The sequence below is a fragment of the Convolutriloba macropyga genome, chromosome 5, assembly GCF_964194025.1.
Source record: "Convolutriloba macropyga chromosome 5, txConMacr16.3, whole genome shotgun sequence".
Taxonomy (NCBI): domain Eukaryota; kingdom Metazoa; phylum Xenacoelomorpha; order Acoela; family Convolutidae; genus Convolutriloba; species Convolutriloba macropyga.
Window position 1 is genome coordinate 33,286,064 of NC_134472.1, and position 13,413 is coordinate 33,299,476.

The 13,413-nt window shown below is 34.7% G+C and overlaps 1 protein-coding gene across 1 annotated transcript; it reads right to left on the bottom strand.

The window, feature by feature from the left end:
- Positions 1–1,474: 1,474 nt before the first annotated feature.
- On the bottom strand, positions 1,475–5,567 carry LOC142339964 (glutathione S-transferase 3-like). Its single transcript, XM_075390336.1, has 2 exons — positions 4,907–5,567; positions 1,475–1,809 (listed from the first exon to the last, which is right to left on the bottom strand). Exons 1-2 carry the CDS (start codon positions 5,340–5,342, stop codon positions 1,634–1,636), a joined length of 612 nt encoding a protein of 203 aa, XP_075246451.1. The 5' UTR covers positions 5,343–5,567; the 3' UTR covers positions 1,475–1,633.
- Positions 5,568–13,413: the final 7,846 nt, after the last annotated feature.

Here is a 13,413-nt window from a genome sequence, read left to right on the forward strand (position 1 = left end):
AATTCGGCAAGTGAAGCTATTTTTTTGTAATGCCATTCAGATATTGTGCGATTGTGCGGAGCATTACTCTGATCAGGTCCCACTTTACTATATACAGTTTTGCAATTTCACGCCCTGTGAGTCATTCTCATTTGTTAATACTGCTCATGTGTTTTAGACTGTTTTGCAACTGTGCTTAGCAAATTGCCGGATTACCTCTAACTGAGCAGCGCAAAATGCCGTCTGTCTTTGTTCTTAGCAGTAATTAAAACCGCATTTTTTTCTTTTCGGGGCCTAATTACACGCGCTTAACTCTACTCTTGGGGCAACTAAGTTTCTCGCTACCGATCAAAAGCCAAAATTAATGTTAGTACAACAATTCAATTACCGAACATGGTTTTATGATTATAACAGAACTAAATATGACAGAAATTAGCGGAAATATCATTATAGTGTGACTATGCTGTGCATTATAATATATATATATATATATATATATATATATAAATATATATATATATATATATATATATATATATATATATAAAATGGATTATTTAGTGAATGAAGTCTATTAGGGACGCAATCCTCTACATGCCTCGTCCCCTCCCTCCCTCTCCCTCTATTTCTACGTCCACCTCCATCCCCTCCCTACCTCCACCTTCACTCCACCCCTCCCTCTACCTCTATCCAACACCCCCCTCTACCTCCACCCCACCTCCACCGCTTTTAACCCAAATTTGTAAATGCACCAATATATGGTATCGCACCAAGCGTACACTTGGCAGGTGGCCGAATTTGTCAATAGCTGTAGCTTGAATAGCTTTTGAGGGTATCGCCATTTTATAATAGTCATGCATGTTATAATACTCATCAAGTTATTAGAAATTTTTATAATTTTCTATATTTTTTGTGTGAACAGTTTGATGATGAGAGAAATGTGAAAAATTCTGTGCAATGTTGGAAAAAAATGTAATTGAGGCTGCGAAGATGAGGCACACTGGGCCCGAATGCATAGTCAGACTAAGGTCATGCTGGTATTTTCAATGGAGTCTGGGCAGACTGACAAAAATTTTTATGCTTCTTTTTGTCTGGTACAATAATGGTTACTATAGAAAGTCAATGGTACAGCGCTGAAACCCACTGCGACCAAAGTCCGGGTAAAAACTAAACAGTTGGCTTCCTTTTACTTCAACACCAACATTCAGCGACATCCGTTTTGTTGAGTGGTTCAACTTTCTTCCATCTTCCACAAATTGAACAGTGGATCAACTTATCTTAAGACTATGTCACCCCGACTAATTAAACACCTCTATCGCATCACAAAAAGTTGTCACTAACGGTGCCGATTATGAAACAAAGCAAAAACTTTATCTCACTCTTTACTTCTGAATTTCCATTATTGGAATATATTATTCAAATTAATGACTCTGAGTAAGAGTTGAGCCTTGAAAAAAGGAGTATCCCAGTTGGATCACTGTATTCGGAAAAATGATATATCTAAATCCATTTTTCATACTTACGATTGTTCAACAAGTATCAATTTTTGCTTCATAAAACTTTGCAACATACTTTCAATTCTTATGTTAAAAACATAACTCATTGATGAAAAAATCACTAGACCAAAACTATTTCAACATTTCATTTTTCAGCCTCACATTGGGCTGAAAGGTCGTTTTTCGATCCATTCCGCAATCTTTGGTTCCGATTTCACAGCTGAAATTGTTTTGTGTATCTTCTCAAACTTCTCGTCCACTATTATGTTGAAATTAGGAAAGAAGTCGTTGACAGCGTTGAACAAGGCGAGGTCGGCCCATGAAAACCCACTTTCTATAACAATGCAAAGCGAATAGCAGCTATAGTAAGAAGAATTACCACCTGTACCATATCTACAGAGACGATCAGGCCTGATTCAGAAAAAAAAATCAGAGAAGTTCCCAGGCCTGATTCAGAGTATCATCAGGTCAAATACAAGGCTGCTAACAGAAGTCTCTCTGCAAAGACTTGGCCTCTGGAAAATCGCCGAATCAGGCTTGATAGACTCTGGGGGTACGGTACGGGCAAAGAACTTAAAAATCCCTTAAGGTCCTCTTTATGTTAAATAAACGTACAAATTGTAACATAGAACGGCGAATTTGCAGGCCATGTCGGCCTTCTATTGCGTCTTTGGCAAAATTATGACAAGCATTGAATCAGTTTTTGCTCAATTAGCGTTGTCATACTGCTATACATCAATCGGCCGATTGATCTCACGATTAACAACCAACGCCACAAGATCAGACGAGCGGAAATTTAAAAAAAAATTGATATTGTGTTGCAATTTAACTCCTGAATCAGACTAAAAATATTGGACTTTCCAACCTACAAAAGGTTGGACGGCTGCAGGAAAATTGGAAAAAAACAACTGATGATGAAATAGAAAGTAAAATATAAAATACTATGTTTGATTAGTGAAGAATAGGGATAATATCATTTACACTTCTTGATAGTTTTATTCTAAAATTGAGTCCTCAGTTCTCTGTAACAGTGATGACAATGTTGTTCAAAAAAACAAAGGTGTTAAATCAAGTGCCAGGAGTTGCCATACTCCTGATGTAACTGCTTTGATATTGGTATATCACGAAATCATACTAGTGTAACTACTCTAAAGGACAATTGTCTGTTCCCATGCAAAGAAAAACTCCTTATAAGACATCTCTGAATTAAACATATTTTATATCAGATTTTGTTTATCAAAAATTTCTCCTTTTCAGATTTTTAAATTGATGTAATCATATTACATTTTTTATTTTTATCAGCTTAACTGCAGTTTTGCTTGGCATTTGTTGAATGCAAATTATGTCATATCTTCTCCGTTTATGCCCACAGTTGAAGAGACTTGTACGGTAATTTTTAAATTCAGCAAATGTTTCTAATCAATGCCATCGAAATTCAATTTTTTTGTGGTTTTTGTTCAGTCTTACTAACATTGAATATTCCTAAACAATATTTTTGACTGGTATATATGCTCGCAATTATCATGGTTTCCTGCACACTGCACACTATGTAAGGTATGGAAAGGCACCAGAAACCGAGGTTTTCTGACATCAAGCGAAATTAGTTCATATTTCTGCAATATCTGTCAGTACTATCCGCGGTTGGACATTTTGCAATAGCGCGCAGAACACCAGATTGACTAAATGCTCCTCATTGTGATCCACTGTTATTGTTTGTAATTTGTTTGCTCTTTAGTTTATTAAATTCATTTTTAATCAAAACTTTGTTAATGTTTCCGGCCAAATAAATCCGCTTAGCCGGAAATTTTATTGCTGATTTCTGTATTAATAAATGTAAAATTCTGAGTTTTTTGGTAGATTTTCACGAGAAACCAATAGCACCCATGATCTCACAATTCCGGGAGGTTTAGTTAGGTGGTTTGTCTTCTTTTTAACAATATAATTCACATACTTCGCTCTCGGCTACTGACAAGATTTGATGACAAAAACACTCCAATGAGTATAACCAAACAAACTACTGAACAGTAGGCATCACTCAAAATGCACTGAAGTTGCCAAACAAAATAACTATTACTCTAACTAAGTCTGTGGTGGTAAGAGTTCCTTCCAACTTCATCAGGCATGCTCAGAGGGCTTACATATGCGCTCTTATAAAATGAAGGCATAAATAATCAAATTCATAAATATTCGAAATAAGCTATTTCAGATTTTAGCGCAATATTATCATTTTCCCCTCATAAATATTAATAGCTTCTCTACCCTACCAAAAAGCTGTTTCTACCGATTTCTGTACACAAACAACTTAGAATTTTACTGGGAGCTTGTAACTCCCTATTGGTACCAAGATGTTGGCATCCCAGAAAAGGGTGGGCTTAACTAGTTTTCGGTCCCAACTTGTGAAAAAAATTTCCATTTGAACAAAAATTGCCATTTTGCACAACTTCACTTTTTTTTATTCAGAATGAAGGTTAGGGAATGCTTACAAAGTCAGCATGCGAAGAAGCTATGCTCAAACTGCAGCTAGTTACCATTCATTACAGAACGCAATTTCATCTAATTTTCTGTAAAATGCATTGTGGTTAGTATCTCACGATAATTGTTTCTTCGACTTCAGTTATTTAGAAAAGACTTCATCTTCGGTCTTTTTAGGCATGCTGGGAACTATTGCACTACTACTCAAATTTTGCAAATGAAAGAAAGAGTTGGCTGCAACCCTTTACTTCGACTTTCATGATAACATACTTTTGCGATAACAAAATTATGTCAACTTTTATGATTCCAGTCATTATGGTAACAACGTATATAATAAAAATAGTGTGTGCCACGGTTCCATCAAATTCCTTGAAGTGGATGCCAAATCGTTCTGTCTTTAGTAGAATATAGAATACTTCTATAATGTTGGGGTGAACAGTTTTAACTAATTTTCTCTCAGTTTCTCGTTACACTCATTAGCGAGCCTAGTGAGCTTGATAACTTGCTTTGCTGTCTTTTTTTACAGTTTTTTTTGTTTCTAGAGGTTGTCACATACTCACAGCTAAAATTTTGTTTCCGATTAGATTGCCTAATCCTCTCTTAAAAAATGTTTCTTGGAATAATTTTCATTCGTTTTGATTTCGCATAGATGCCCAAACACACGGGAATTAATGACGGTAATCAATAGAATGGTTGACCAAAAATTTTATGTCAATAGTTTCAACGGCTAAATGGTTGATGTATTATTTGTCAACTGCACAAAAAAATAATGACGCAGAGCAGATACTAATGAGAAAATTTTCTCATTGCTGTCCACAAAAGCAGAAAATCCTTTAAAAAGTTGTTTCTTAAGTAATGTTTTTATGATTTGTCTAAATTGCTTCTTCTGCCTGGAATAGTGTGATCAGAGATTGTCTTAAAAAACCACTGGTATCTTTGAACGCTATATTGGGACTCACCTAGAACAGAGGACTCTCCTTTCATGTAAAGAGCCTCCACTTTTTCAAACCAAACGTTCACCTTATCCTGTGCCTCTTTTTTCAGAGCCGCTTTCTTCTCATTGTCCTTTTCGAAAAATATTTTTACAAGCAATGGAATAATATCGGTCCGCACTAAATCCACAATCATATCCGATTGAAGTTTCTCTTCAGCGGTTTTACCACGTATGTCGAACTTGTCGGCAAAGAAGCGGGCGAGCGATGTTGCTTGGGCGTACCGTTCCCCGCTTTCAAGGACCACATATGGTACTGAGCCCAGAGGTGCGTCGGGTTTTCTTTCAGCCCAACTTTCTCGTTGAATTCTTTCATCCTCAAACTCTTGACCAGCATACGCAAAGATGTAGCGAATAAGTTCAGCAACCCCACGAGCGTTGAAATAAGTCAACTTTATTGACATTTTCGATTTTTATGTTAAGTAAGGAAAAAGTTCCGAGACAGCGGTTTTGTGAAAAAATTTTGGTTAGCTTCGAGAAATAATATAGTTCACGTGGCAATTGTTTGCCTGATTAGTTTGACCCTAAAATGGTCTGATTAATTGACCCGATTGCCCAAATAGATCAAATTAATTCGTTTTCAGTCTTGTCATGTTTACTCGGCTAATATTTAATATGGTTCTGTGGGCACCTAAATGGCAAATAACTGAAAATTTACATTGCAACGGGTTCAAACCGCAGATTTATCTGTATGGCATAAATAATGACCAAAATTAGTTAATGCAAAGTTTCTTCAAATCTGCATAACCTTTGTTCATATGTAGAAAGAAGAGCGGGAGAACAAATATGTCGGTTAATTGCCAATGTTTCCTGCGTGGATTCACGTCGAATATTATACATTGTTCACCTGTGTTGCATAGTTTGATTCTTGTGTATCTACATTGAATTGATGCAAATTATCCCGGGTCGAGTTTTTCCGCTGAAAATTATGTAAGAAATGCGCAGAGAGTCGCTGAAATAAAAATATTTTTCATTGAAAAAATTTTTCATAATTATGCGCTTAACGTGTAGATCTTTAACACATTTCTTCCAAATTTTTAGCACTTGTCAACACATTAAGCGGAGGATAATCATTTAAGATTTATCCGCTGAAAGTTTTTTTTTAGCGGCTATTAGCGCATTTCATACATAATTTTCAGCGGGAAAACTCGACCCGGGATAATTTGCATCAATTCTTAGTAGTTACACAAGAATCACACTATGTAACACAAATGAACAATGTATATTGTACAAATGTACAAATGAACGTTGGTATCGCCACACAGGAAACATTGTCAATTAACTAAGCGGATATCAGCACTTATCTTACATAATTTCAACAATTATTTTTCTCATTTTCAACACTTTCCTTACACAATTGGAAACCTGCAAATTCAGAGCTTTATGAATTGTTTTCTGTTTTTGTACATATAGAATCACCAGCGGAGCAAGACTAAAAAGCAGTGCACCGTAGCAATCCAATTTAAAAAACAGTTGGAAAACTGCCATAGGACTTAAGAATTTTGTCAAGCCTTTAAATAAGGCCGTTATCGCAGCTGGAGTTTATTGCCACATTACTTGAATGAATGAAACCAGGTCGTTTAAGTACAATAGTCTTCCTTCCGTTAGACCTGATGAAAATGTGATGCATTTCAGTTGTTTTCTTTTTTTAAAAAAAAATGAACTATCGTTAAAAAACAAGCTGATATATGATTAATTAGTGGCTCTTCAGACTTGCGAAAGATGACTAATAAGCATGCTTAATAAGCAATAGTGAGCAATAAAATAAAGAATATGCTGAAAGTGTTTAATCAATCTCCTTTTCTGAAGTGCTGAAATTATGTACGATGTGTGGTAAAATTTTGATGTAATAAAATTATGCAGGTATGTGTTGAATGATGTGCTGAATTTTTTGTAATAAATAGCAGAATTTATGTAAGGAATGTCCTGATTGTGCTAAATTTCTCTAGTTTTCCGTGCTGAATTTATGTAAGAATTCTGCTGAAATTTTAAGGTGCTGAAATTATGTAACGAATGTGTTGACAGATGTGCTGATTCCGGGATGTTTGGAAATGCTGGAATTGTGTCAGAGATATGCTGAAACATATGAAATTGTGTAAGAAAGGTGTTGGCAAGTGCTGAAAATAATTTTATTCAGCAGACTGACTTAAACTAAACTTTCAACACATTCAGCATAATCCTTACTTAATTTCAGCAGATTCAGCGCGTTTCGTGCAAAATTTTTTGCTTACACTCGCTCACATCTCGACCCGGATATGGCATATCTACACGCGATTATTACGAATTATGTATGATAAGTAATATTGAAATATTTTCTCTTGCTAATTTATGCTAAAAGCTCTATCAAAGACCGGGCTTTATCATGCAAAACGGCGCTAATCTTGCAAGAAAATTAATACAAAGAATGAGCTCTCTTAAAAAGTATGCATCAGAGAGCTTCTTCAAAAGAATCATATACCCTCCCATACACACCATATGCTAAATCTTGGTGCGTTCTCTATGTTTTGTACAGTTACTGGCAGATACTGCTTTTTCCCGGGATAACCAGGATATCATGAGAAATTGTGACTCAAATATACCTCAGCACTAGGAAAAGATTTATATCTATGCTATGATCTAAGCATGAATTCCATTAAATCAGATATGTCATCGAGTAACAACCAAGATATCATATGATCTTTGTTAAATTTAAAGGATATTTTAATAAGAGAAATCAATTATGAATTCGTTGATAATGTTGGCTTAAATTTCTGTTGACCTGATGAACGGTAAAAACTTTCAATGATAGTTAAAAATACAAATCAACATAAGCCATAGAAAATTTCCACCATTTATAGACAAAAACATGTTGACCAACAAATGACAGCACGTATTGCGCAACACACTGAAAAAATTCGTCCGGAAGGTACAACTGAGATGTTTTCATTCCTGGCCTCTCGTGACCTTTAGCTATTTCATTTTTCTTTGAAATAGAGCCTCAATTTTTTCACAAGTTGCTCTTTTGTGGTTTGATAACATCAACAGGTCTCACATAGAAATCATGACAGAGTAAATACGTTCAGTTAGTTATATGGAGCATATTTTTCATCATAGAAATTCCAATTACGAAAATCTTGTAGACTTAGAACGTCAATTTATGAAAGTTTTGATCTTAGAACTTGTGTTTACAACCAACTTTCACCAATATTTCGTGATTAACGAAGTAATTAATTCATAAAAAGGTAGATCTACAATTGAAACATGCAGACAACCCGGGATTGCCTTCAAATGGTTTTCTTATAACAGTTTTAACTTGTTTGCGGGGATAATTGAAAGATCTTCTAAATAAGAATATGAGTAAATTTTTTTGGTTCTCCCTTATAGTAAATTTTTTAAAGATAATTTGCAGTTATACTGGAAAACAACTAAATTTAGTTGGTTTGATAAATTTACATCAATACAGAAATTTCCCAAACATATCATCCGGATTGCTCAGATACGTAATAATTCAGTAAACTCTGAAATTAATTTCTTTTTATTACTTTGAGATATCCTCTTTTCTAAATTCGGAAAAACTATTCCACTTTTTTAGTAATTTTTCTTTAGTTTAACGGTCCCCCTAAATTGAAGATTTCCAGGCGCATGTGGTAATACTGCAAAATGTACCATCCCTAGTTCAAAATAAATGCCAAATTTGCGAACATTTGCATGCTTTTTCCTCGATAATGCCGAAATTGTAAAGAGGCTCGGTATTGTGCGTTTGCAAATAATGTTCCACTCATCTATTTTTTGTTTAAATTGTCTTCCAAACGAGGAAACTTTAATAAATTTACACACGTTTCGAGAGCAATTGGTTTATGGGTAAAATTGTTGTGAGCTCAAACCACGGACTGAATTAAAAAATGCCTCATTAGAAGACCGATGAGATTATTAGCAAAACCGAAAATCAATTTTTTTTTTACCTCAATGCGTTTCGCGAAAGAGTCTAAATAGAATGAGAGAATGAGATAAATCCTAAAATAGGCAAATTCACTCGAGTTTCGCTAAACAGCAGATGTGGTTTGTCCCTATTGAGACCAGATAACAAGTCGACGAAAGGAAAAAAAATGGTGCAAACGTTAAAACTCCATTGATATTTTTAAAATAAAATGGCTTCAAAAATGTTAATAACTACCAACTTTAATTTAAACACAGCAAAATTAGACATGCGTGGTATGTAGGTCCATGGTTAGCCAATGGAAACTTTCGTTATAGTGAATAGGTCTTAAGGATGCCAATCAACAGCCAATACAGGAAAGACTCAAATAATTTCAATTAAATCTCCGAAACACAAAGTTTTGAAGTCATTAATTCTCGAAGATTATAGCTGTTGACGTGGGCCTGCTTGAACATCGAATAGGCCATTTTTCAAAGACACAGTGTGAAAGGATAACAAAAAAAACCCACCAATATAGACCAGTACAAAAAGACACGAAAATTGAAAACGCATATTTTTGAAGTTGTAAAACAACGGTTAAAAAACAACAAAACCATGAGATATTATTGTTATTAACATAAAAAATTAAATGGATGCTGTCAAGAATGAGACTTAGATATAAGATGAAAAACAGCAATAATTGCGAAGCTCATATGAATCAATTTCAGTTATATCTTCGAAAAAGTCCATTGAGATCGACCATTGTTTCAAAAATCTCATACAACTACAAATTTAGCATCAAATGCAGAAAAAAATGGAACTTTGAAGTTTTTCTGGAAAAGTGCCGAAGCCATAGGAACCTTAATCTAATCCCTGAAATTATTAAAAATACAAATTCAATCGGTCCTGCTTTCCACACCAATGGGAGTTTTATTTATGGTGATAAAGTGAGAGGAGACCACATAACAATCAAAAATGAAAGCCGATATCCAAAACCTGAAAAAAATTTTGAAAGGTTTCTTCATCAAAGGTATAAAATCATCAAATGAATTTAAAAACCGAAAATGCTATCTTTTCAGTCCAGTCGAAAGAAAATAGGACCAGACAAAATTGAGTTTAAGCTGCGATTTGACTGAAAAGGGTTGACAATGTGTGAGGTTCACCAAATTCTCGGATGTCTTTTTGGAAAAATTATGTTCAAAGTCATGCCAAATTTTAGCAAGGACAAAAACAGTCAAAAGGTTACCTTTGGTTGCCCTAGACGTAAATTTAGTATAATCATTATCTAGACTACGTTACTAAATTAAAATTTTAAAGTGAAAGGTAAAGAAACAAAAATGTATTTTTGATGACATAAGAGCAGTTGGGTATTCATTGATAGCATTATGTATTTAATGATTTACAGATACGAGCCACAAGAAAACTATTACGCCCCTTATTATCATGCTGATCAACACAAAAACGCAAGAATATATAAGAACGACAAATACATTCAGAACGCATTAAATATAAACAAACGAATCGGAGAAGCCATAAAAAATACATATTATATATTCTCTGGTCTTTATTAAAACATAAGATAAAATTGTCATCAATTGAACCGTGCTGTGAAATTTTACTTGTGTGTAAGATTGAACCTTGCGAAAAAGTTTTGAAAATGAGAGCGCCCAAATAATGTAAATTTTTGGATGTAAAATGCAAAAAAGGGGTCAGACCACGGCTGACCTTGCTATCGCTGTACGTTTTTGAAGCACGTAGCAGATCCAAATGTTTGCAGAATACATAAAATGACTGCAAAAAATCCTAATTTTTCAAAAATAAATGACGCATTTTGAATATATATCAATTTATATGAGCGGAAGACCGGCAAACCTTGAGTTCCAGTCTTCGAAAAAAAGGTACAAATAGCCCTCTTCTGAGTGAACATGGATTGTTACAACATTTTTTTGTTCGCAATTCCGTTGAATTTGGAGAAAGTTGTCAAAAAAAGCCTATTCGGTTCAGTTTTTTAAGAAAAAGTTATAAATTTTCAAAAGAAATTTCCAAACCCTTGGCTAAAAAGTTTGATAAAACTAGTCAGCAACTCTTCTCTTTCTCTACAGGTAATAATCCAATGAAACTATAGTTTAGATATATTATTGGAAAAGTTCATCAAATTTTGAACAAACGTCACAAAAATTTTGACAAACAATGGAAATGAGGCTAATCTTCACAAAACTTTAGACCTACTTAAGTCCTCCGGATATCAAAGATTTCAAAAAATCTTTTTAATTAGATGTCTTACACATGACGGGCCGTCTAATGATATTTTTCACATTTATGTACGATCAATCGATCAATATAACGATTGGCCAAATCTGACTGAACAAAAAACAGAGTTGGGCACATAGTTCCTCCCCTCTACTCCTCTAAGGTGGAATCGGAAAAATTACACCAAATTTGCCTTATAATTCCAATTTACTTCTTCAAATCAGAATTTAAAACAAAAAAATCTGTACTTCTCAGGGGTACTTCTCAATATTTTTCCGTACTGCAAAATTAGTTTTTGGTACTTCTTAATATTTGGCTCAGTCAATGCCACGACACTCACGTTTCGTACACGAGAGATCTTAGTTTGATTTCCTTTTTCATTCCCCTCAAGATGTCGGATTTTCGGCAATATATTGCAAATTTTCTGCGTTTTTTTATTATTTAATTTAATGTACAAATACAAATATAAAAACGAGATATGTAGTGAAACGAACATTGAAATTCCTAGAAATTCCAGGTTCAGGAGAATAACCGGCCATCACAGAACTTGTGATTTTCTCAATAAATACCCCCAATGCATTGCTCGTGAACTTAGCAACTCCTCGCTATCTTCATTCTTGAGGAATTCTCAAGGGAATAAATCCATGAAAAATGATAATTCATCTGAGACTCCATTGTCTTGGATACCTTGCAATGTAGGTCATTATGATGTCCAAGTTGTAACTTTAATACTGTACTGTATTTGTTTCTCTAACTTCATTTGTTTTCTAAGATTTCGAAAGATTTTTTGAAGAAAATTTTATAAGTAGATGGATGGGCTTGCAATATTCTGCCAGGATCTTGTCGTACCATGCAAGATACTTTTTTAGTCAATTATTGTACACGTTCTAATTTATTTTAATTTGCTTTAATTTTGCCAAAGCTTTTATTCCTTTTGATCTTTCCACCGGTCCAATACCTAATTAGTTTCTCTATTTTTCTTTTTGAAGAGTCTTCACAGTTAAACTCAAGCAGCTGTACTCGTCGTTGGTGAAAATTTTTGTTTGTTTTTAAAATTGGAGGAGTCAGCTCAATGATGAATAATAAATTTTTCTAATTTTGTAAAATAAGTTTTGCTTTGTGTCGCTTTAAACTTTGTTGTTTAATTTCAACTTGAAAGAAAAGCGCTAAAAATTTGAGATGGGCATTGAACGGCACACGGCGAGAGATTCATGGCCGGTTTTTGAGATCCTTAAAAGTTTTTCATTGAACGGATCTCTTCATGGATTTGTATACTTGTTCACAAAACGAACACATCGCACAAAGCAATATTGGATGATCGCGATTTGCTTTACTTTTGTTATATGCATATATAATTTAGTCCTTACCGGATACGAACATTTAGTGACCCTACCTACTGTTACATCCCTCAACTACAAACCCCGAGTTTCGGCTAAACTTCCAGCAGTTATTTTGTGTGCAAATATGTTCAGTCATGAAAAATACACTAAAAATATAATTGAGCAAAACCAATCAGCCGCTCTCAATACTTTTATTGGCTACATGCGCTACAGCTCAATGTATTCTCAAGTTCGAAAGACAATTTCAGAAAGCGTTGCTGAGACCTTTGCAAGGTATCCCAGGTTGGAAGATTCTTTCAGACTGCTACGGCAAAACTTCGAAACAGAATTTGGTGTAAGAGAAAGTAAGTTTTGTTATGTTGTTCTTCAAAGCATACCAATTGACAACTTCCGTCCAGACCCTGTAATTTCGGTCTAGAAACACACGGGTGTGCACTCGATTGGGTCTGATCATAAAGCAATTTGAGTCTTCACCTCAACCTGGGTTCTGTTACAGCTTGAACTCGCCACCCGTGAACCCTTTTACATCATCACTAAGCCATAGTTTATTTATTGATTTCGTGATTTTCATCTCGAAGGATTTTGAAAATTGTGACCAGATTGCTGTGAACTTGAGATACACTGAACGATGTTTTCTGGAATACTTGTTGTATGCTCCCAAAAATGTCACCCACCTAATGCGTAATGTGCACGACGGCTTTAGTTTTAACGTATTAAGACGGGAGTGATTTTTGGAATCTTTTCCGTTTGCACCCCCAGACGCATGTGCCATATTTTTACATAATGATTTACTAAGTCAGGGCACGTGCTCTGTAACTGGGGGATGCATAATGTACTGGGGGGCGGCACAAACGGAAAAGATTAAATTTTTGTATATCTCGCTGATCAAATAAATTTTGAATGCACTTCAGATTTTGAACCAATGTCTGTCTAGAGATTTTGTCGTGTTTACCTGTTCTTTATTGGTTGGGTTATGATCTTTTTGAGAAC